The sequence below is a fragment of the Mesitornis unicolor genome, unplaced genomic scaffold, assembly GCF_000695765.1.
Source record: "Mesitornis unicolor isolate BGI_N332 unplaced genomic scaffold, ASM69576v1 scaffold19053, whole genome shotgun sequence".
NCBI lineage: Eukaryota > Metazoa > Chordata > Aves > Mesitornithiformes > Mesitornithidae > Mesitornis > Mesitornis unicolor.
This window is the reverse complement of record NW_010174168.1, coordinates 1-21,174: the sequence shown is the minus strand read 5'-3', so window position 1 is coordinate 21,174 and position 21,174 is coordinate 1. Positions and strand designations below refer to the sequence as shown.

Sequence of the window (21,174 nt, the reverse complement as noted above, 5' to 3'; positions counted from 1 at the left end):
TCCCTTCTCCCTACTGCCGCCTCCTCCGGGCTGGTTCCTCCGGGGCGCCTGTCACGGTCCTGGTGGGCTGGAGCCGGCAGGCCTCTGGCGAAAGGCAACGGCGTGTCCCACCGTGAGGGCCCCGGGCCGGGTCAGGACAAGGCGAGGCCCCCGCCCCGGCTGCTCTCGGTTGGTGCTGGGATGCTGCCGGGGCCCCGTGTCCGAGTCCCCGTGGATTTTCCCAGCTTCCCTCAGCTGGGGAGGCCTCTGAGCGGTTCTCCTCGCTCGTAAGAATTTGTGTCGCTCGCTGGAGTGGCAGCGAGGATCTAAATGCTGCATTGGGGCTGTTTGCTTTCCCATATGGCAAGGGAAGCCGCACTGTTTGCTTTTATCTGTCGCTGGTGCAGAAGAGGCAGCGGGTTTGGGCAGGGTTCTGATAGAGGAGAGAAGCGAAATCTTTGTCCTTGGCAGCAGTAATGGGTAAAAGACTATGGTCAGCTAAATGGATGGGGGAAAGCACTTTGATTATCCAGATCAGAGGGCTGCATGTTAAAGGCAAGAGCGCTTTGGGAGAATTTAGGTCAGAACAATTGCCTTGCCTTGTTTGCTCTTTAAATGTTTGCAGTGGTCATAATTATACACACAAGCTCAGGCCTGAAACAAAACAGCACCACAAATGAATTAAAGGATAGTGTGAGATCACTCAGCTGAGAATCAATAACTTGGTTTAAAAGCGTGGCTGGGCTCTCAAGAGAAACCTCACTTCACCTTAGGTTGGGGTTTTGGGGTTTTTCCCCTTCTTTAATTCTGGACACTCAAACTCCTGTGGCTGCTTCATTCACGCTTGGCAGGTTTTTCTTGCAGCAATTAAAACCTGAGTCAGGGCATCAACACTGGGATCTTTTTTTCCCTCCTCTTACTTAAGTCATCTTGAAGAGCTTTGTGTGTGATAACTTCCCTTTTGTGCTGCCTTCTCTGAAGTCAGATTCTGCCCCTGTAGAGATTGGAAACTAGCTCTTACTGTTTAGATCAAGTTGAAAAGTTTGGGTAAAAGCAGGCAGAACAGTTATTTGTGTTACTTTTCTGATGCTGCTGCTGATACGTTCTCAAGTGGGAAGGGACGGTTGCTGATGTTGAGGTACCGAGTGTTTGTTCAGTTCTCTATGTGTCTGTTTTACTTTTTAGGCTCTTTTACCTATGGCAAATGTGGCCATGATTGACTACACCCTGGAGTTCCTAACAGCAACTGGAGTAGAAGAAACCTTTGTTTTCTGCTGTTGGAAGTCAGCTGAGATAAAGGAGCATTTACAGTAAGAATTTCTGCTTCTTTTTATCTCTATCATGGATAAGATTCTTCTGTCCTTCAGCAAGTCCCAAAGGTCTCCCACTGATCCTTCTGATGGAAACTGTGTTCCCTTTTGACTGTTGTCTCCTGGCACATCTCAAAAAAGACCATTCCTCCTGTGGAGGAGTGTGGTTTTGCACTGTATTAAAAGGGTCGAGTGTTTTGGGACTGCATTTGTATTGGCATTGAACTTTTCATGTCTAAAATCAGGGGTTTCCAGAGTAGCAGTGTAGATTAGAGTGCCACCCTTTGCATTGTGCCCTGTCTTGGTGTGTCATGTAGCACATGGCAACAGCTTGCTTTGCCTCTGCGTGCTGCAGGTCTGCAACCTAAAGAGAAGCCTGCAGCCCTTTCCCTGCCTGAGGTGCTGCTTTCCAAGGCAAAAAGTTAGCGCTGTGTGTGACTTTTTCTTCTCCTTTGTCAAAACTTGGCTCACAGTGGAGTTGGGTTTCCTATGTTCCCATAAGCTACGCTCTCAAAGTCTGATCTTGTTCAGTTCATCTGCTGTGTGCAGTGAGCTTACCTAAGCCTGTTGATAGTGGGCTCATCGTAATGGGATTCTCCTTGCATTCGCTTACAGGTGCAGCGTGCTCTGGGGCACTCTCCCCTGTAGGAATATCCTCTTTAAGCCTTCCTGATGTGCTTTTCTCCTTCCAGAAAATCCAAGTGGTGCCGCCACACCTCTCCCAACACGGTGCGCTTTGTGACTTCTGACCTGTACCGCTCCCTGGGTGATGTGCTGCGGGACGTTGATGCCAAGTCCCTTGTTCGTTCCGACTTCATTCTCGTCACTGGAGATGTGGTGTCCAATTTCAATATATCCAAAGCCCTGGAAGAGCACAAGTAGGTGTTCAAAGAGTGTACGCTTGCCTGGTGTGTTGACGCTCTGGGCTTTAACTCCCTGAAGAGTGATTTTAAAGTTCTGCCTCTCTTTTTCAGGTTGCGTCGTAAGATGGAAAAGAATGTTTCTGTGATGACGATGATATTCAAGGAGTCCTCCCCTGGTCACCATGCCAGGTGCAGAGAGGATGACATTGTTATTGCTATGGACAGTGCCACAAACCGTGTCCTTCACTACCAGAGAACCCAGGGGCTGAAACGCTTCCGCTTTCCCATGGTGCGTCTGGAACCTGACGGGTGGAAAAGGGCTGCAGTAGTAAAGCAGCCCTCCCCAAGGAGGAGGTGTCCTCCTCGAGTGAGGGCTGGGGATCTGTGCTTTCTGCTTCCATAGTTCTCACAACTCAGTTTTGGCATTTATTTGATTCCTTTTCTCCACATGAAACAAGGGAGGTGGATGATTTGTGCTGTCACAAGGGGTCCCAAATTGGAGTGCGTGTACCACTGTTGTACACAAACCACTTTGAAGCGGCACTGAGCCTGGTGTGGCGACTGGAAAAACAGCAGGTGCGGGGGTAGAGCCTCCTGTTACTTCTGCCTGTACTGGTCACCTAATAATGTAGTAAATGCTCTGTAAATGTCTGGAGGCACTTTCTCCAGTGAGATAGATGGACCTGTTTCAACTCAAAACTAAGACTGTGATTATGTGGCATTTTCATCTCCAAATCAGGAATCGAGTAGTTTATTTTTCACCTTCAAATTAAAGCACAAATCACTGTATGAAACCAAAAACACAAAAAAAACCCCAAAACCAAACGAAACCCAGGAACAGCAACACACACCTGTAAAAATCCACAGAGGATACGGGAGCTATGGATATTGCATTTTGATTTATTAGTGTTCTTTGTACGTTTATATTTCCCAGTGACTAAGGTAAGGAGCCTCTTGGAGGAAAAGTGATTGTTTGAAATACAAGGAGTTTCTTGGGAGCTGCGCTGTGTAAGGACAAGGGCCGGTTCAGCTGATGGACACACAGCTCTGTGTATGCTGTGCCTGCTAAGCTTGTGTCTCAGTGTGGATTTCTGTGCTCTTCAGAACTCCAGCTCGTTTTAACAATTCAATCAACACTGCTCTGACTTATAGAAGGCTTCTGGGGCTCAGTACTGTGTGAGGCACTTGGATCATCTGAATTTTTTCCTCTTTCAGAGTCTGTTCCAAAACTCTATTGAGAACGTGGAGGTGCGCCATGACTTGCTGGATTGTCATATCAGCATTTGCTCTCCACAGGTGAGCTTTGCCCTTCTGAGGGCCCAAAATTCCATCTGCATTGCTCCGTTGCTGCTGCTGGTGGTGTGCAGGGGGTGCATGTGGCCTAAGCATAGTAGGTTTGGAAACCAGAACTCCCAGTTGTGCTCAGTGTCTGAGCTGAAAGCCTGAGTGATCACGTGGCACTGCTTTGCAGACTGAGAGCGCTCGGTTTGTATCTGGCATCCACTGTTCGAGCCCAGGCAGAACAAGACAGTGGATGCATCAGTAGATTTGGCACACTGGACTATACTGGAAATTATACTCACTTCAAGTATAGTGGCATCTGTAGAGCAGAGGTGATGGCTATGCTATGGAAAAGTGTCAGTGCTTGCAAGCTGGTACCTTGTTAGGGCAACATTCAGGGTTATCCTAGGCTTGGCAACATCTGTTCCACATCTGAAGACGCTGGTCTGCAGCCATCCTTTGGGAGTGAAACTATAAAGTGAGGCTGGGCAGATTGCTTGGAAATACTAAAGCAGTGCTTTGCCCCTTCTGAAAACCAGAATCTCTTCATAGTTTCCATTAGGAGGAGGAGATGGGAAGGTCAACACACGTAGCAGAAGGAAAAGCTTAATTCAAGGCAAGACCATCACTTTCCTATGCTGTATAACTTGGCTCTCTGAGAACCACTGAACAGCCATTAATTATCTGGCTTCCCTGGCAACATTTTCTGCTAACTGTGTTATTTCCTTATGTTTTATTCCTGGCAGGTGGCTGAGCTGTTCACAGACAATTTCGACTACCAGACACGAGATGATTTTGTGCGTGGTCTATTGGTGAATGAGGAGGTAAGGAGAGGGTTGTTGCAAGGGAGATCCTATTACCTTGCGTTAGAGAATCTTCTGACGTGCTCCCGCCTGTCTCCCAGGTCCTGGGCAACCAGATCCATATGCATGTAACGACAGAAGAGTACGGTGCCCATATATGCAACCTGTTAATGTACGAAGCTGTGTGCTCTGACATCATCCGGCGCTGGGTTTATCCTCTGACTCCAGAGATGAACTTCACCGATGACAAGAACCAGAGTTACACCCATTCTAAGCACAACATTTACCGAGGGGTGGACGTTAGCCTCGGCCACGGCAGCGTGCTGGCAGAGAACGTGCTCATTGGGCAGGGAACAGTCATCGGCAGTGACTGCTCCATAAAAAACAGCGTTATTGGGCAGAACTGCAGGATAGGTGAGTGGAGAAATTGGAGACGTGCAGGCCTTGCCAGGCAAGAGCACAGGTTGCTGGGATTTAGTTTTTAAAGTGTGTTTGACTCTCAGAGAGGATGATTGGTGGGTACTGATTGACTTCTAATGGGAAGAAAAGAGAAAAGCTTGGTTTACCAGTGGAGGAAATAGATTCAAGTTTTCAGGGTACCTTAATAATGCTGAAAGGCAGAAGGCACTTCATGCGAATAAGTAGTAGCCTTTACTGATCTGGAGTTATTGCTCACCAACATCCTGCAAATGAGAGCATCTGTCCCTGGTTTTGTGAGCTGCCTGGTACGCCTTCTTTCTAATCTTGGCTTTTTTTTTTTGGTAATGTGGCTGCTTTTGTGCAATACCAAGATGTCAGTTGTTATGGTCTACTTGTTAAACCTCTGTAGAGAACAAATTTGTCTTTTAGCTTTGGGTAAGAAGTAGCTATAGGCCTCTAAGGCAAATTTTTACCTTTCTAACATCCGTCATGCATCAAGGGCACTGGGATTCAGTAAGATGCTTTCTAGTGGATTCAGCAGTGCAGGAGAGCAGCAAACTGCCTTGGTCAACGTATTTGTGCTTGGTGATGTATAACAGGTGATAAAGTCATTTTGGATGGAGCTTTTCTCTGGGACAAAGTGCACATAGCAGATAACGTGGAGATCTGCCATTCTGTTATCTGCGATGAAGCTGAAGTGAAGGAGAAAGTAAAGCTAAAGTCCCATTGTGTCCTCTCCTCTCAGGTGAGCTGTATTTATGTCTATTCTGCTTTCTGCCTTTCTTGGCAGGTTCCTAGACCATACTAGAATACAGAGCTGCTCCAAGCTTTATTTTAGAAGGATATGGTCCTGCTCCCACCTTTTTCTTGCTTTTGTTTAACTAGGGTAGTATCATGTGTTGTCTAGTGCTGATGACTTCAGTTACACTTGTTAGTATACAACTTGTGTGGAGCAGTTCCTGTCCCTGCTGGTGGAGGTACGAGGGAGCAGTCGGGGTATTTCTTCATTAAGATATGTTGCACATCTTTGCAGGTAGCAGTAGGTCCTGGTATCACGCTTTCTGAGGGCACAGTGATCTCTCTGCACCCACCAGATGAGGAGGAAGAGGACGATGACCAGTTCAGTGATGATTCTGGAGTGAACAAGGAGGAGAGCAAAGTGAAACTGAAAGGTATGAGAGTCTTTGTCTCCATGCACTCAGGCTGTGCAGAGGGCTTTGCCTCTTTTGGCCCCCTCTTTTGGGGTCTTTGCCTCCCCCATTCTAGACTCTGCAGTGCCAGGCTGGAGCTTAGTGCTGCATTCAGCTGGGAGCATGTGTGTTTTCAGTAGGGCAAGCAAGGATATTCGGCTCAAGTTAGACAGTGAGCTGTACTTCAGTACCCTCATATTAAAATCTTTGGAGACTCAGCTATTTTCCATTTTTCGTGGAGTAGGAGCCTAGTAGGAGGCAATGAGCTGACATTGGAAGAGATGCAAGTTCAATGCGAGTTGCAAGATTGATGTCCGTGTACCTGGACTGTGTCCAAGGACTTTGTCCTTGTGAGAAGCTCTTTCTACCAGTCTGGCTGCTGTAGGGACAAGTAAGGCAGTCACTTGTCAAGGCGAGTGAGGAGATAAAAGCTGAAATCCGTATGCGTCTGCGGGCAGCCCAGCTGCCTCTTGGAGGATATTTAGGGGCAGATTATGCCAATCTTTTTTCAGGTTTGCTTATAAGCAGATCCAGTACTTCTGCCTCCTAATTGCTGCTTCTTTTTCAGGTTACAATAAAAAGGATGTGGGCTCAGAGGGCAGAGGCTATCTCTGGAAAGCTGATGACAAGAAGGAAGAGGATGAAGAAGAGCAGAGACAAAGCCTATGGGGTGAGCAAAAGTTTAGTGTAGTCATCTGGGGATAGACAGACAGACAGACCTGTGTCAAGGAAACTAGCTGAGTGGGATGCTTATGAATGTGTTTGGAGTAAGACTTGGACTTTGTGAAGCAGACTGGCTCCAGATAACATATGTGTGTGGAGGCAAGGTGAGAGGTGGTGGACCAGATTCTCTCTCTTCCTTTGCAATGTGGAAGATGTTTATTATAACTTTGACTTATGCTAACACACGCAGCTGTCTGTGCTGTGGGTGACACACTATGGGATACCAGGCCCTCCCTTAGAGGGAATATGCTTTGGCTATTCTGGGTACTGCTGGCTTTCTTACCGCTAGTGACAGCGTCTGCTGACATTGCTCCATCGTGAGTCAGCAGTCTGCGCAAAATGCATTCACTTCTGTCCCTGTCCTTTGCTGTCTGCCTGCAGACTCTTAAAAAGTCCCATTATCTTAGTGCCAGCTGTAGCATTCCCTCTGCAGCAAATCTAATCATCTGGACCTGTAAGTAAAAGCTTCCCTGAAAGGACAGAGAGTTGCTGACTCTGTTGGGAAGTCCCTGGGACACCTGGTTCTTGCTGCGTATGACAGCTGCAGCTTTTGAGTGTTGAATGCTGCATCTTCTCTTCTTCATCAGGCCCAGCGATGCATTCAGAGGAAGAGAGTGAGTCAGACAGCGACCTGAGTATGGGCTCTGAGGAGCCAGACAGTCGGGCAGCGTCACCTCAGCTAGACGACATCAAAGGTGAGAGATGTGCTGTTTAGAAGTATGGTGAGTCTGCAGGTAATGCAGTGAGTGTGAGATTTGTGCTGCTTTCTCTAGGTATATTGGAAAATTTGTGGATGTCTAATGTTTGCTTCCTGATCTCACTTCCTGCATTTTCTACTGACTTAATATTCCCTGTATTGCTGCTGTGTTACCCAAGGCAGCCAAAGATTAGAAGCTAGGCAAAGATCCTCCATCTTTCTCACTCCTGATCACTGGACTTTCATGGAAGTGACCTCCCTGAGTTGTCTGTTTAAATGGCAATGTCATTGCCTAAACTTGGAGATCGTGTGAAGGTCCAGCAGAGCTTCCCTACGTGGACAGCTTACTGCAGTAATTGTGCTGGAGAATGAAATGTGCTTGTAGGAGCTGCCTCTTTTGGCAGATATGTTTTGGATTTCCGTTTCGTTGTGTTAAGCTTACCCGGATTGGAAAAGGGTGGAAGCCAAGTTGGAAAAAAAGCCATTTCAAGTTAAAATATTTCCCCAAAGGAAATTAAACCAACAATTTTTAGGTTTGAATTCACATCTTTAGTTAGGGCAATATGAGGTTTGCCTGAATAAGAAAGGCTGGATTGTGAAAGTATAATAAAAGCTCTGCTCTGAAAGGTTGCAGAGGTAAATGTACTGGTTTGTGTGGTTAGGTCAATGATATCTAGTAAGTAGTCTCATTTATTTGAATTATACTCTATTTATAGTTATAGTTGGTGTGGGTTTGTGCCAGCTTATGGAGAAAAGTAGATACCTGTATCACAATGCTTCCTTTGTTAAGGGCATGGTTTCTTCAGTAATGAACAGTTTGAAGTTTGAAGGGGGTTTCCATCTCCTGCCTAACTACCTGTCCTTTCTCATTAGTTTTCCAGAATGAGGTTCTGGGTACGTTACAGAGGGGCGAAGAAGAAAACATTTCTTGTGACAACCTGGTCCTGGAAATCAACTCCCTCAAGTGAGTGTTCCCTTGGGGATACTGTCCCTTATGCTTAACAGTTGGGTTTGACAAGGAGTCTAGAAAGAAGAGAGAGAGAATCCATGTGAATACTCATGTTTGATTGTTAAATATGAATTTTGTCAGCATAGAGTGTGAGAAATGCAGATTAAAGATCATGACTAATTGCAGGAGTTGATGGAGAGCGCCAGCTGCATCTGTAGCCTCCTCAGTGGTTAGGCTTTTTCTGCCCAAATTCTGTAACAACAGATTGAATTGCTATTAGGTAACTGTGGACTAAAGCGAGCCAGTTCTTGGCACAGGCTCCATGTAAGTTCATGCAGGGGCTGCTGCTCTGTGCATTGCAACATTCAACCAGCTGCCGGCAGCTGGGACTGTGCTGTGCTGTGGATTGTCCACTCTGATTTTACAGCAGCGAGTCTAGAACACGCAATCAGAGTGCCTTTTACCTATTCTTTCTCACATACAAACCTGTTTCCCTTGTTTTGCGCAAGTTTTCCTTCAGCACTCTAGTAACTGTAAGGGTGCTGTCCCTGCAGCTGCTTGTTGCACTGTAAAAGCAGGTTTTCAGGACTTGTGGCATTATGCAGGGCCTGATGCAATGCAAGGTGGTTTTATTGCCTGAATATTTTGGAAAACAAATAAATATAAAACGAGTCTGGAAGATTAAAATCGTTTTTTCTGCTGTATCTCTGAAGAACCACGGTCTGCAGAGATCAGCTAGTGTGAAATGGTGGTGGGTTTTGCCTTCTCCTTGCAGGTATGCTTATAACATTGGGCTGAAGGAGATGATGCAGGTGCTCAGTAAAGTGATCCTGGAGTTCCCACTGCAGCAGCTGGATGCAAACCTGGACTCACAGAACTATTTCTCAGCATTACTTCCTGTGAGTGCTGCTCCATTTGACTTTTCTTTGGGCTTGTCTCCTAGTGTGTGGGAGTCTGTCTGGATGCCCCAGGTACTTCCTGGCTGAGCAGTCTTTTTGGTTAAGCCTGAAGCTGCTTGAACTCCTTGAGTTCATGAGCCTCTTTGCCTTCTATAGAAGTAAAGGTGAACTGAAACTCTTGTACCTGCTTGACAGGACTCAGCTGAGACTGTGCATGTGGGGGGGCTCTACTTTAGTACCTGTGGTTGTTTCCATTTCCTGTGTGTGATAGTCAAACTGCATCACTTGTAGAAGCGAAAAGAGAGGGGCTGTCAGAGATATCTTTACAGGCTTGCACTCCAGGAACCCAGTTGCAGTCCATCATAAGCCCTGTCCCTGGGGCAGCAAGGAGTGCTCCTCTCCCAGTGGGATCCTTTCCAAGGCCTTAACTTCTCTGCATACTGTAACTGGTGCCAATTTTTTTCCCAGCCAAATGCAAAGGCACAATATTGTTCTCTGAATCTTTGCTCAAAGACTTCTGTTGTGTCTCTAAAGAGACAGGGGTTGTATAATTGGGTGAGAACAATTTCTATTTCCTGACTTAAGGGAGACAAAATAGGATAGGATCTGCTTTAAAAAGCAGGCAGTCTTATCTTAATGGTTCTGTTGATCCAAGCTGAAGCTCTTGTGGTGGTTTCTGTCTCCTTGCTATAAGTAATTTGTGTGTTTGAGTTTGCAAATTTTACAGGTTACGAAGGTGCTCTTTCACAATGAATGGGTCTGACACCTGTTTGGGAAGGATTAGTTTAATTTTTTTAGCAGATGGAGCTAAAGAGGAACACTAGACATCCTCATCCTTTCTCTGAGGAAATATGTGCTTTCAATCGACAGGGAAGGGTGGAAAACTAATTCTTCTTTATGTAGGTGTAAGCACGGCACTTAATCTCCTGTACATGTGGAGATGCCTTCTGTAGCAAACATCCATGTGACCTGATCTGTTCATAATATGGCTTAGTAAGGTTTTGCTGTTCATTCTCTTTAAATTCTGCTGGCATTTGTTCATTTTCCCAGACTGTTTTCTTGCATAGGATGTCCTGTCCTGGAAAAGAGAAGACTTTTCTTCTGACTGAAGACAGAGCAAGTGTTAGACTCTTAAGTGGAAAGCAGTACATCTAGACAACAAGTTGTGTGGAGTTGGTAGCTGTGTTGGATGTGGAGTTTTTCTCAGCTAGGATATGGCATCTCTTTCTGTCTCCCAGATTGGGCTCCTAATCTAGCATGAGATCTGCTGTAATGGTTTACATCTGGCAAAGTGTTGCTTTGCATGAGTTGGGCATACTTGCATTCTGAGACTGGTATCAGAAGTCCACTGAACTTTGCAGAGTTGTTTTATGTTTCTCACTCTCTTTGTAGCTCAACTCTGACTAAGAGATGCTGAAGGAAGATGGGTTGCTTGTGTAAGAGCAATGGTAGAGCAGTCCAAGACAGCTTAGGAGGGGAAATGGTAGAAACGCTATAGTTATGATGTGCTGGCCCCTGAGCATGAAGCTCTTAAGTGCTGCAGCAATTGTAGGAAATGAGCATCCAGTAAAGGATATGCCCATGGGTATTTTTCAGATGAAACATGGAGGCCTGAGAAATAATTAATCCAGTTTGATGTATGTCAGGTATCATGTTTGGCTACAGTAGCGTGTGTGGTGCACCTCTTCAGGTTGCTGTTAGGGAACCTTACTCATTTGTAATGTCATGCACGTGAACACAACATAGGGTCAGTTATTCAGGGACCGAATGGATCTCTGCTTTCACCGAAGCAGTTTCTGGTGATCAGCACGGATGCTGTTATGGTGTAACAGGTTGGGATTACAGCTTTGTCCCTTGTGCTTTGCACGTACTTCACGATGGTGTTCTGTGCTGGAGGTAGGGGTAAAATAGGCCTGGTGTTGAGACTGTCCTTCTGCAAAAGAAAAGTGGATCACGAATCTCTCTGAAGTTGATACAGCATCACTGACAAGATCTGGTGAAAAATGAACTGACCTGTTGGGGGAATTTGGTTTCTTTCTCCAGACTGTAGGTTGTTTTGAGGAGTTACCCAGGTAGAGTGAAAGCATGGAAGATTATGATGTCCATAGGTCTTTGTCAGGTATCTCTTCACATTTTTTCAGTCTTCTATTCAATCTAAAAGAATTACAAGCCTCCAATTCCCTGGTTCAGATTGCCATGAAACTCCCAAAATGGCCTCTCCGGTCATACAGGCTCCTAGGGATGTTTTTTCTTGGGAGCTCTGTGGGGCTGAGCCCTACTTTCATCATTAGCACCAGTTACAGCACAGTGCATGTTCTTGGCCCGAGACGGTATATTGTTTCTTTTTTCTCTCTCCCAGCAATAGGCATAGTGGATTACATCCTGGGGTTGTGAGTGTTTATAGCTCTGCTTTCTTTATAAATTACTTGCTTTCAGAAACTGGTTAGAATTGTGCCCGCTTATGATTTAAAGGCGTTAACAGAAAGTTATTACAAAATATTTCTTGGCCTGGGAGGAACTTGCTAATAGCTTTACTACATTTGAGGTGAAGAATTCCAGAGAATAATAAAAACGCAGGAGATGGTTGTGAAGGAGGGAAGACTGTTTAGGATTAAGCCTTTTGCTAAAGGCTAAAATGTGCTCTGGAAATACGCCATGCAACCCTCAGCTTTTTGTTGTGATACGACGATGATGAGGATCGTTCTGTGCTGTTACTGTTGTTCCTTGAGCCGGTCAGTGTACTGCCATGCAGATCAGTTTGTTTGTGCTAATCCCTTTTGTTTCTGCTTGAGCCTTGTAAATTCCAGCACAGTTGCATAGCAAATGTGTTTGAAGAGGTGATGAAGTGCAGTGCTATGGAGGAGTTGAGCGCTATTTCCTAGTGCAGGCTACTTTTGGTGGTCTGTGCTAGCCTGGGTTCTAGCTCTGCTATATATCTGGGAGCTCTCCCTCTGGTAGAGCCACTGCCTGTTAACACTCGTCCTGGATAGAGTAGTGCAGATTAACCCTGAATGTTGGTGACTCAGAGCTGCTTCATCACACTCCAGGCCCCTGTGAATTACCTGTTTCCTTCAAAACATACCAGATATGTTCTGTAAGAAGACACTGGTGAAAGTACAGCAAAATAATATATCTGTATGGGCAAGGCAGGGATGTAGCTGCAGGAATGGCTGCTGTTGAATCAATCCATTTAAAAAGATGTGGAACTCTGATGTAATTTTCTACAGTGTTTCTGTTGGATGGTTTGGTCATGATGAGGCCAATGAGGAATTTTTCTATCTTCTCCTCGTTCTGATACACTCTAAACGTTTTATGGACGGAGCTCTAAGTATCTTTATTACCTCCTGGCCCTGATTCAGGTCGGTCTGTGCTGCTTTGCAGAGCTTTCTCTGTTGCCTGCTTTCCAGACAGGTACAAGTGAGAGAGCTGTGGGGGACTTGGACAGAAATACTGTTTGAAAAGGCAGCACCAAAGTCATTACTCTGAAGGCTCCATAAAAATTAAGCCTTGCAGGAGACAACTGAGATCAGTTAATAGTGTGACAACTTCTTCCTTTCATTCCTCCCGCCCGTTCCCTGCAGCATACTCTGGAATCCAAACAAGCCCATAGGCACACAGCAAACGTGTGACTTGCACTTAGGGGCTGCTCCACTGCGTTCTTGTTTTAGGGGTGGCTGTTTTGCACTGTCCACTTCTACTCAGCAGTTGATTACTTCTCCTGGTAATTATTCTGGCACTGTCTTTTTTTTCCTTTTTTTTCTTACTTACTCTTCTACTTTGAAGAAAAGTTCCACTGAAATGTCAGCTGCTGGTGGAGAAGGTTTGAGTAGCTTGTACGTACCTCTCCTTATTGGTCTGAAGTGATTTTCTTTGAGTACCGGACTCTTAAACACATTTCTTGTGATACCTTAGTATTCAATCCAGAGAATCAAAACGAAGAAAGCTAACGGATGTTCTCAAAGCTGCTTAGTAAAACCAGGTCGTATCTGAACATGTGAAACTTTATAGCATCTGTTTAGTGGACAAAGTGGGGCAAATATATGCAATGATCAACTGAACAGTCTCTTAAAATGCTTCCCTGGGTCTATTTCGTAGTGCAACACAGCTGAGAAACAGGGCTGGGCTGGGTGCACACATCCATCTCGTAGCTCAGGAACTCTTCTGTGTTTTTCCCCTGCAGCTGTTGAAGAACTGGACCCCGTTGTTTAAGAACTACATAAAACGAGCGTCAGACCACTTGAATGCCTTATTTGCCATTGAGGAATTCTTCCTGGAACATGACAGTCTCTGCACATCCATAGCTAAAGTGAGTATCCGCTGCCAACTTGGAGGACCTGCTTTTGCTGAATTCCTAGTGAAATGCATCCTGTTTGCATCAGCAGCTTTTCTGCTTGAGAGGAGAGAACTTTGGGGTCTCAGTGGAGAGAGCGTATAGAAGATCTATCTACTACAATTGCTTTAAAATAAAAAAGTCTGCCTGTGCCTCTGAGGGAGCCCGGCTGAGGGCGAGTATTAATTATCAGTGCACAGTCTGAATCAGGGAGCTGTTATTTTGCAGCTTCTAACCTAGATGCCCTTGTTGTGTGATACTGGAAGAGGTAAGGCCAGAGGCTTGCTTTAGGAAGAGCTTTACTTCATTTGTCTCTGCGTGGTCCCTGGGATCTCACTGCCAAATGGTTTATCAGACTTCAGAGTGCAGAATAAGCAAACCTGGGAATAAGGGTGAGATTTCTTATTCAGGCTGAGCTTGTTATGAAACTGAATAAAGGGGAGTGCACATGTGGCTTATTGTCTATCTCCCCACTGCTGAGATTTTCAAAATATTCCTCCTTGCTGTCCCTGACAAATATTTTGTCCATGCTTTGTTTCTGCCCTATCACACTGGAAGCACTTGACTTGGATCACAAGTCTTTTCTTTAGCAGTGTCTCAGGAGGTCAGGATTACTCTTTCTTGAGGAACCAGGAGTTAAGCAGGCTCTAGGTGAGCTCTTCCAAAAGAGACAACTCTTTCTCTCTCTGCCAAAAGAAAGAAGAGCCTGTAATCCTAAAGTAATCCTAACTTCTGCTACCAGTGCTTCTGGCTAATGGCAAAGAATTTAGTATGGAGTGGAGCTAAAAGCCTTCAGTTTGGTGAGCCAATATGTTGAATTACAGCAATTGTTTGGCATGTGTCCATTGTTCTGGGGCCTGGGGTTTCCCTGGAGGCTGGGCATTGAAGTGACACTTTAAATTTGGAGCTGGCAGCCGGCGTTGTCAGTGCTCTGCCGCAAGGAGAGCGACCGCAAAGTGCCTGCTCTGCCTGAGCACAAAGGCACCCTGAGAAAGCGTGACTGCGTCTTACCCTCGCTGCGCTGGGCAGGAGTTTGAGCTGATGAGTGACCAATTGCTTTGACAGCTGCCATAAGGCACTTTTAAGAGAGAACTGTCAGGAGGAGGGAGCCTGGGGAGGTTCATGCTAATCTCTGCACATGTTGCAGTTGTGCGTTTGTGAGCCTGCATGAGAGTTGCTTGTTAGATCTGCTTTGGGGATGGGTTTCGAGGTGATTTAAAAAGAGAACTTAAGTAACGTCTTGAGCTGACATCCCCTTTGTTGCCCACAGCTCTCAATCCTACGCTGCATCCACAGAGCTGAAGCTGATGGGGCTTGAACTTTGACTCATGAAGTGTTGTAGCATCTAACTGTCAGGAGCATAAGGGGAGGCACAGTTATTTTTAACAATAAAAGCAAAATGAAGCAGATCGAGTGCCTTCTGTTGAAGAAGGGGCTGGGAGACACAGATTACGTGCAAACTTTGTGCTTGGACATGAGCTAACCCCAGAAGAGTTTATCGAGAGACCTGTTGTTCTTTTCTAATCCATGCAGGTGTTGATGACATTTTACCAGCTGGAAATTCTGGAAGAAGATGTAATTCTCAATTGGTTCTCTCTGCGGGACACATCTGACAAGGGAAAGCAGCTTCGTAAAAACCAGCGGGTGAGTCCCAAAGGTGCTTGGGATGGAGGGGGGGTGGTGCAGAGAGAGAGACAACAGCTGCTGAAAGAAACTTTGAGGGGAGTTCGGTGCCACTGTCGCCTTCTGTGGAGCAGCTGCCATTGCATGGTAGGTCAGTAATGCACCAGCGCGTTGGACCCTAAGCAACACAACTCGGTTCTCCAGAACAGACATTTCTGTGCTTTATGCCATAATCATCGTGTTTGGATGAGGCACGGAGGCAGTAGGAGAGGGAGATTGTTTTTAGAGGGCTCTCTGTAGCACAAGGCCAGCACTTTCTGGAGTAGCAGCATGGCTTCTCTAAGCCAACACCCATCTGGAATGGGCTTTAGGCCAATGCCCTGTGTGCTGGCCCCATGCGATTCCTTTGAAGCTCTCATTCCTGGCTCCCCAGTCCCTTCACATACATTTGTAAGCGTTTGCTGTACTGAGTGGTTTCATTTGGCTTGTGTTCCAAGGAGCGTATAAATTTCCCCCCCTCCATCAGATGGAACTTTGCTGCAGTTTGGCTGAGCCTTGTTCCAGTTCTCCCTGGATCTAAAAAAAGAGCAAGGGGGGAAAAATCATCTCCGAAGAGCTCCAACTTTGTTTAAAAACCTTTGCAAAGTCAGCTCTTAGCATAGGTCAGCAGTGTTTTCAGCTGCTTATTTGAGCCCAGTTAAAATGTAAAATGAGCTGCCTTCTTTATAGCAGTTTCTCAGGGAGTAGGTTTTTCCCAGCAGAGTTTCCCTGCCGTGTCTTAGCTGAGGTGCAGCTGTCATCTCTTCTCCCTCAAGCTCTGAAAAACTCTCAAACTTTTGTCCTTTTGCTGAGTGTTGTGGGGATTGTCTGACTTTTCCTCAGGAATCTCATCAGTCTGTGTTTGTCCATGGCATCCCCACTGTTTTTCACCTAAACTTTTGTCTCTCCTGCTCTCAATCTGCCTATTTCTGTGTCTCCTAGGAATGATCTTCCTTTTTCTCATGCAGGACAGTGGTGCTCATTGACAGAGTGTAGTTATTGAGCGTTCCCAGCATCTGTTTGGTGTTGCACGTTACCCAATTACCTTTCACTCTCTCTGCAGCTCCAGAAGTTTATCCAGTGGCTGGAGGAGGCAGAGGAGGAGTCGTCTGACGGCGACCAAGACTGATGTGGTGGCTCAGCATGAGAAGAGGCACTCTCACTGCCTTTCTGGGCCGAGTGGGCAGGGCATGACCAATGCCAGTGCATGGTGTTTAGATGTGGGGCCTGACATCGAAGTGACTGACAATCCCATCATTACGTTGTGTGTTCCAAACTTTGCCACTTCCCTCCCTCCCTCACTTGCCCAGTGGCACCTGATGTGGGATGGTTGCAGCCCAGTGTAAAAACTATAAGGGAAAAGCGGGAGGTGGTGCTACCTAAAATCCCTCGGGAGCCTGGATTTTATATACTATAAGCTATCTTTTGGGAGCAAATACAAAGGGAGCAAATAGATGCAAATGCATACGATGCCCTTATAAAACTAACCATCGGGGTTGTGGAAGAATGGTCATACAGCTGAGTTCTTTGGAGTCGTTGCTTCTCGAGCTAAGAGAAATACTGCTGAAGAGACACTGGCAAGGTTGGTGAGTGGGAGCATGTGGGTTAGGATCTGGAGTGCAGGGCTGGGATTCGGGAGTTCCTGTGCCTGGAGAAGATGCAGTTGTCTGAGGATGCCCAAGGCATTTTGCAGCCTAGAAGGCACTTCTGTGATCTTTCCAAAAGGGGAAATCTCTTGCCATCTGCCGTGCTAGGATCTAACACAAGGTTGCACAATAAAGTTGGTAAAACCGTGTGTTTCCCCTTTCTGTAGAGCGGGGGATAGGAAATATGTGCTCAGTTCCCCCTGCAGGGGCTGGCTAATAGAGGATGTGCAGTGGCCAGTGAAATGCTGCATGGATCACTACATCTTGGATGTGTCTTCTGTCTGTCCCCAGCTTAACAGACATGTTTTAGAAAAGTGTCTGTTTCTTTATTTTTCTATAAAAAGGGAGCAGAGGTGCCTGGCTCCTCCTGCTGCACCACCTACACTTGTGTTTTGCTCTGGGGATGCTGCACCAGCTGCTTTAAGGAGGATGCAAGTTCCTAAGCACATGGCATTTCCTTCAACAGCACATGCTTTGTGTTTCCACACGATCTCAGTTACACAAGTGTGCTTACTTCCCGTCCTTTTATTTATGTGAAAACTTTCTTCCCTCAGACAGCGGGGAAAGTGCTGTAAACCCACTGTGAAGTTCAGCAGCCGCAGAGCGCCTCGGCGTGCAGCAGGGAGCGAGGATGCCTCTGGCACTTTGTTACCAGTACAGACAGCGTGTGGCAGCAATAGGGACTTTAGGAACAGCTTGCTTGAAGTGTCACTGCACTGTGTTCATCCCTGCTCTCAAAGAACAGAGCAAAAAACACACAGCATGAATCAGCTTGCGTTCATAGGTGGGTTATTTGTTGGATGTGCTGACCTTGCCTCTGCCGCTTCAGGAAGAGCATGGAATGAATCCTTTTTGGGGAGAAATGCACTGGAGCTGCCCACTCAGGATATTTATTGGCCGTTCCACGGTGCCACAGTTGTCAGTGAGGGGACAGCGTCGGATGCTGGAGACCAGGGATATTGCCTCTTAAAAACTGACGTGCATCAGGGTGATCTTGTGCACTCACACCATCAGTTGCCAGGATTGTGCGTAAACGTGCTTGTTTTCTGACATTGCAAACTCAGTCTTGTAAATGTTGGGGAAATAGTTGGTATCCGAGTTTTCCATATCTGCCAATATTTAATTCAGGGAGCAAATAAAAACTATCCTGGTGTTACCAGCTTGTTTGCTTTGTTTGAATTGTGTCTCTCCAGTTGTGGCATGTGTCTGAGTAGGGCTTAACAGGTGAGCTAAATAACTCATGGCTACGTTTTCCTCAAGAGATTTTTTTTTTTTATTAAGCACGTAGCAGGCAGGCAGGAAATCCGTGCACCATTGAATTGGTATCAGTGTCCAGGGGTAGCTCATGACCTCGCTGTTTACAAGTAAAAGCAGTTTATTAAAAATTCTGAACTTAGAATCCTGAAATAGGTGAGGTTTGGTTTTGTAGTTTTAAAATCTCCATTGACATCTTAAGTACTTTTTTTTTCCCCCTTAACAATGTAAAGGGAATGAGAGGTGACCTCATTCATGGGGATCAATTTGTAAAGGGCGAGTGTCAGGAGGAAGGAGCCAGGCTCTGCTCTGTGATGTCCAATGCCAGGACAAGGGGCAATGGTCCCAAGCTGGAGCACAGGAGGTTCAATCTGAACATGGGGAAAAACTTTTTTACTGTAAGGGTTACGGAGCATGGCCCAGGCTGCCCAGAGAGGTTGTGGAGTCTCCTTCTCCGCAGACATTCAAAACCCACCTGGCCGTGTTCCTGTGTGACCTGGTCTGGTGATCCTGCTCTGGCAGGGGTTGGACTGGATGAGCTTTTGAGGTCCCTTCCAACTCCTCACATTCTGTGATTCTGTAAAGATGGCTTAAAAAAACAGGTTTAACGTGTAGTTCTGCAAAGGGCTCGGGTTTGCCAGAGGTTCTTGATTCTTTGTGCCAAGTAACAATTCCACTTTTTGTGTGTTTTCCCACATTCCTCCCTCCTTTGCTCCATAGGAACCACCTTCATGGTGTGAGCTGCTGCCTCACCCAGGGGTTGAGATCCGAGGGGAGAATGTTGCTCTATGGCCAAATATCCTTCAGGTCCTGATGGTGTGTGCATTGGGGTGGTTTTACAGGTGCCAAGAGCTTTATATCCTCCAAGGTGCAGTTCTGGCATGGTGCAGCATTAATTGCATTGCTTTGAGAGCAACCTTGACTGTGCAGTTGTTGCTGTCCAGCTTTTTGAGCAATGTAAGCAGTAAGTATGCTGATTTTTTTTTCTAAGGCTGTAGTAATCAACTTGTCTGAATTCCCATGACGTGGATGGATGGGTGAATGTCACCTGCTGTTCCTGTATCAAACCTGTAACTCCAGTTGCCAATAGTGTGCCTTTTAGAAAAAGATAATAGCTCTGTGTTATTTAAAGGTGTAAGTGATGGCACTCAAGTATCTCCACCTCTGCTTTGGGCTGTTCCAAGATGCACTAAAATGCCTGGAGCCCGTTTGAAGGTAGATACAGGCCAGCAGGCTGCTCAGAAACTCTTCCTTGTGGCCCCAGAGTGCTCAGCAGGATCCCCTACTGCTAATTTCTTTGGCTCTCTGTTTTTAACCTCCATTCATTACGAGTGAGTCATACTTCACAAGACCTCTGTGTGGAGTTAAATCAATCTATCTATTCAATCACTTGGCCTGTTTTAAAAGAATAGGCAGCTGGAGCAAAGAGATTTGGGCTACTACCACCCTGGGAGCGTGGCACCGCTCCTCTGGGCTGCATGTGCTCCCTCCCCTGGGAGCTCAGTGCTTTGGAAAACTGCCTTTTTGGTAACAAAGATGTCAAATGCACACGATACAGGCTCCAGGGTGCAGCCACAACTGTGCTGGGAGGTGGGCAAGAGGGTGGCCCTGCCATCCGTGGAGGAAGACTTAATTTTGTCACAGAGACCCAGCTTTTGGGGCAGGGAAGTGTTGCAAAAGGACTTTAAGATTAGCTCTGTCAGGGTTGACACATTAAGAAGCAGCTTAAACTGACCTGGATTCTTCTGCCTAGGCACACTGGCTTTTACCACAGAGCTCTGAGCATGAGGAAGGGAATCTTCCATCAGCTGATGTGGAAAATGGGAGAGCCTCACAGCTCTTACATCTCCTGCTTACCTGAGGTCTTCCCTTTAATGTTTTTTTAAATTTAATGTCAGGTTCTTCACGCAGTCTAGCAGTGCTGCCCAGATAATTGTAAGCAATGCCTACAGGACTCTTCATGCACGAGGAGGCTGTTTTGCTCATGCCTGCGTGCCAGCCTGAGGAGCTTGGCTCTGTTCCCTATGAGATCTCTCTGCCTCTTCTTCCTGCGGCAGGGAAGTCTGGCGCTGAGGGCTGATGATCTGTTCTCGTATCCCGTGCAGGCCACAGTGTGGTTCTTCCTCTGCATTTGTTCCTTCTAATCCAGGACAGCACAAGGCTGTCCTTACCTTTCCTGCTGGTGGGTGTTACCCAAGCTCTGTCCACCCCAGCTTTGCTCTCAGCCACAGCTCCAGGAAACTGCTGATGAAGACGGTTCCTCAGCGGCCTTTGGGTGCCAGCGAGGTGTCCAGAGGGGAAGCCAGCCCACCCAAGGGTGCTGCAGCACACAGGCAAGTCCTAGGGGCTGGGGTGACAGTGCTGATGACTGTAGGTAAGAGAGTGATAGGGCTAGGGAGAGAGAGGATGGGGAAGAAACCACAGAGCCAAGGGGCTGTTGGAGCTGATATATGGGAAGGAGGATGCTCGTGAAGAGCAAAGGAAGGAGGAATGAGGAGGGGAACCTGAAAGGACACTGCAGTGTCCAGTGCCTGAATATTGGGGATGGTTGTTGAATGGTGACAAGGAGTTTGGAGAAAAGCCTCGGCTGGAGAGGAACTGGGGTGGGAGGTGCTCCTCTCGTGCAGCAGAGTCTCTGTGCGGAGTAGCCACCAGAGATGGAGTATGGGGAGTTCAAAAGGGTCTGGACATGGGAGGAGAGGGTAGAGCAAGAGAGATGCCTCATGTCCTGTAAGCTGTGCTTGACGGGTGTGTGGTTGTACGTACAATGGAGAGAGCTGGGAGGTGCATGAAAAAGGACCAGGGCTGCAGAGATAAAGGGGAGGCCTGGGGTGTGCCATGAGCAGCAGTGGAGGTTGTGGGATGCAGGAGCACACGTGGCACAGGAATGGCCCTGTGTGTGCAGCAGCACCAGTGGGGACAAGATGGGATGAAAGCCGAACCGGGGTGGGGAGCCTGGGAGGGGTATATAGGGGCACATGGCAGCTAGGACTCAGAATGGGGGTGCATGGGGCTACTGTATGTAAGGGGATGTGGATGTAAAGTTAAAAACCCAAACCTGTCCACAGGCAATGAGGCTGGGCGCTGGGATGCAGTCCCGGGGGGTGGTGGGGGTGGTGCATCCAGCTGGGGTGTGTGGCCCCGGGGAGAGGGGTGCGAGTGGGGGTC

At 46.8% G+C, this 21,174-nt stretch overlaps 1 protein-coding gene across 1 annotated transcript; it reads left to right on the top strand.

Annotated features, from left to right (window-relative positions):
- Positions 1-1,170: 1,170 nt before the first annotated feature.
- On the top strand, positions 1,171-16,767 carry EIF2B5 (eukaryotic translation initiation factor 2B, subunit 5 epsilon, 82kDa). The gene is made up of 15 exons (XM_010180968.1): positions 1,171-1,289; positions 1,982-2,167; positions 2,264-2,441; positions 3,368-3,448; positions 4,180-4,257; positions 4,338-4,650; positions 5,256-5,401; positions 5,690-5,828; positions 6,415-6,516; positions 7,157-7,264; positions 8,140-8,230; positions 8,991-9,114; positions 13,295-13,420; positions 14,978-15,088; positions 16,170-16,767. Exons 1-15 carry the CDS (start codon positions 1,177-1,179, stop codon positions 16,233-16,235), a joined length of 1,962 nt encoding a protein of 653 aa, XP_010179270.1. The 5' UTR covers positions 1,171-1,176; the 3' UTR covers positions 16,236-16,767.
- Positions 16,768-21,174: the final 4,407 nt, after the last annotated feature.

Excerpts from the sequence above, each read along its gene's own strand:
- EIF2B5 (XM_010180968.1), top strand. The coding sequence starts at position 1,177 with ATGGCAAATGTGGCCATGATTGACTACACCCTGGAGTTCCTAACAGCA. Across the intron at positions 7,265-8,139 it reads TCAGCTAGACGACATCAAAG|TTTTCCAGAATGAGGTTCTG; the intron begins GTGAGAGATGTG and ends CTTTCTCATTAG. Across the intron at positions 15,089-16,169 it reads AGCTTCGTAAAAACCAGCGG|CTCCAGAAGTTTATCCAGTG; the intron begins GTGAGTCCCAAA and ends CTCTCTCTGCAG.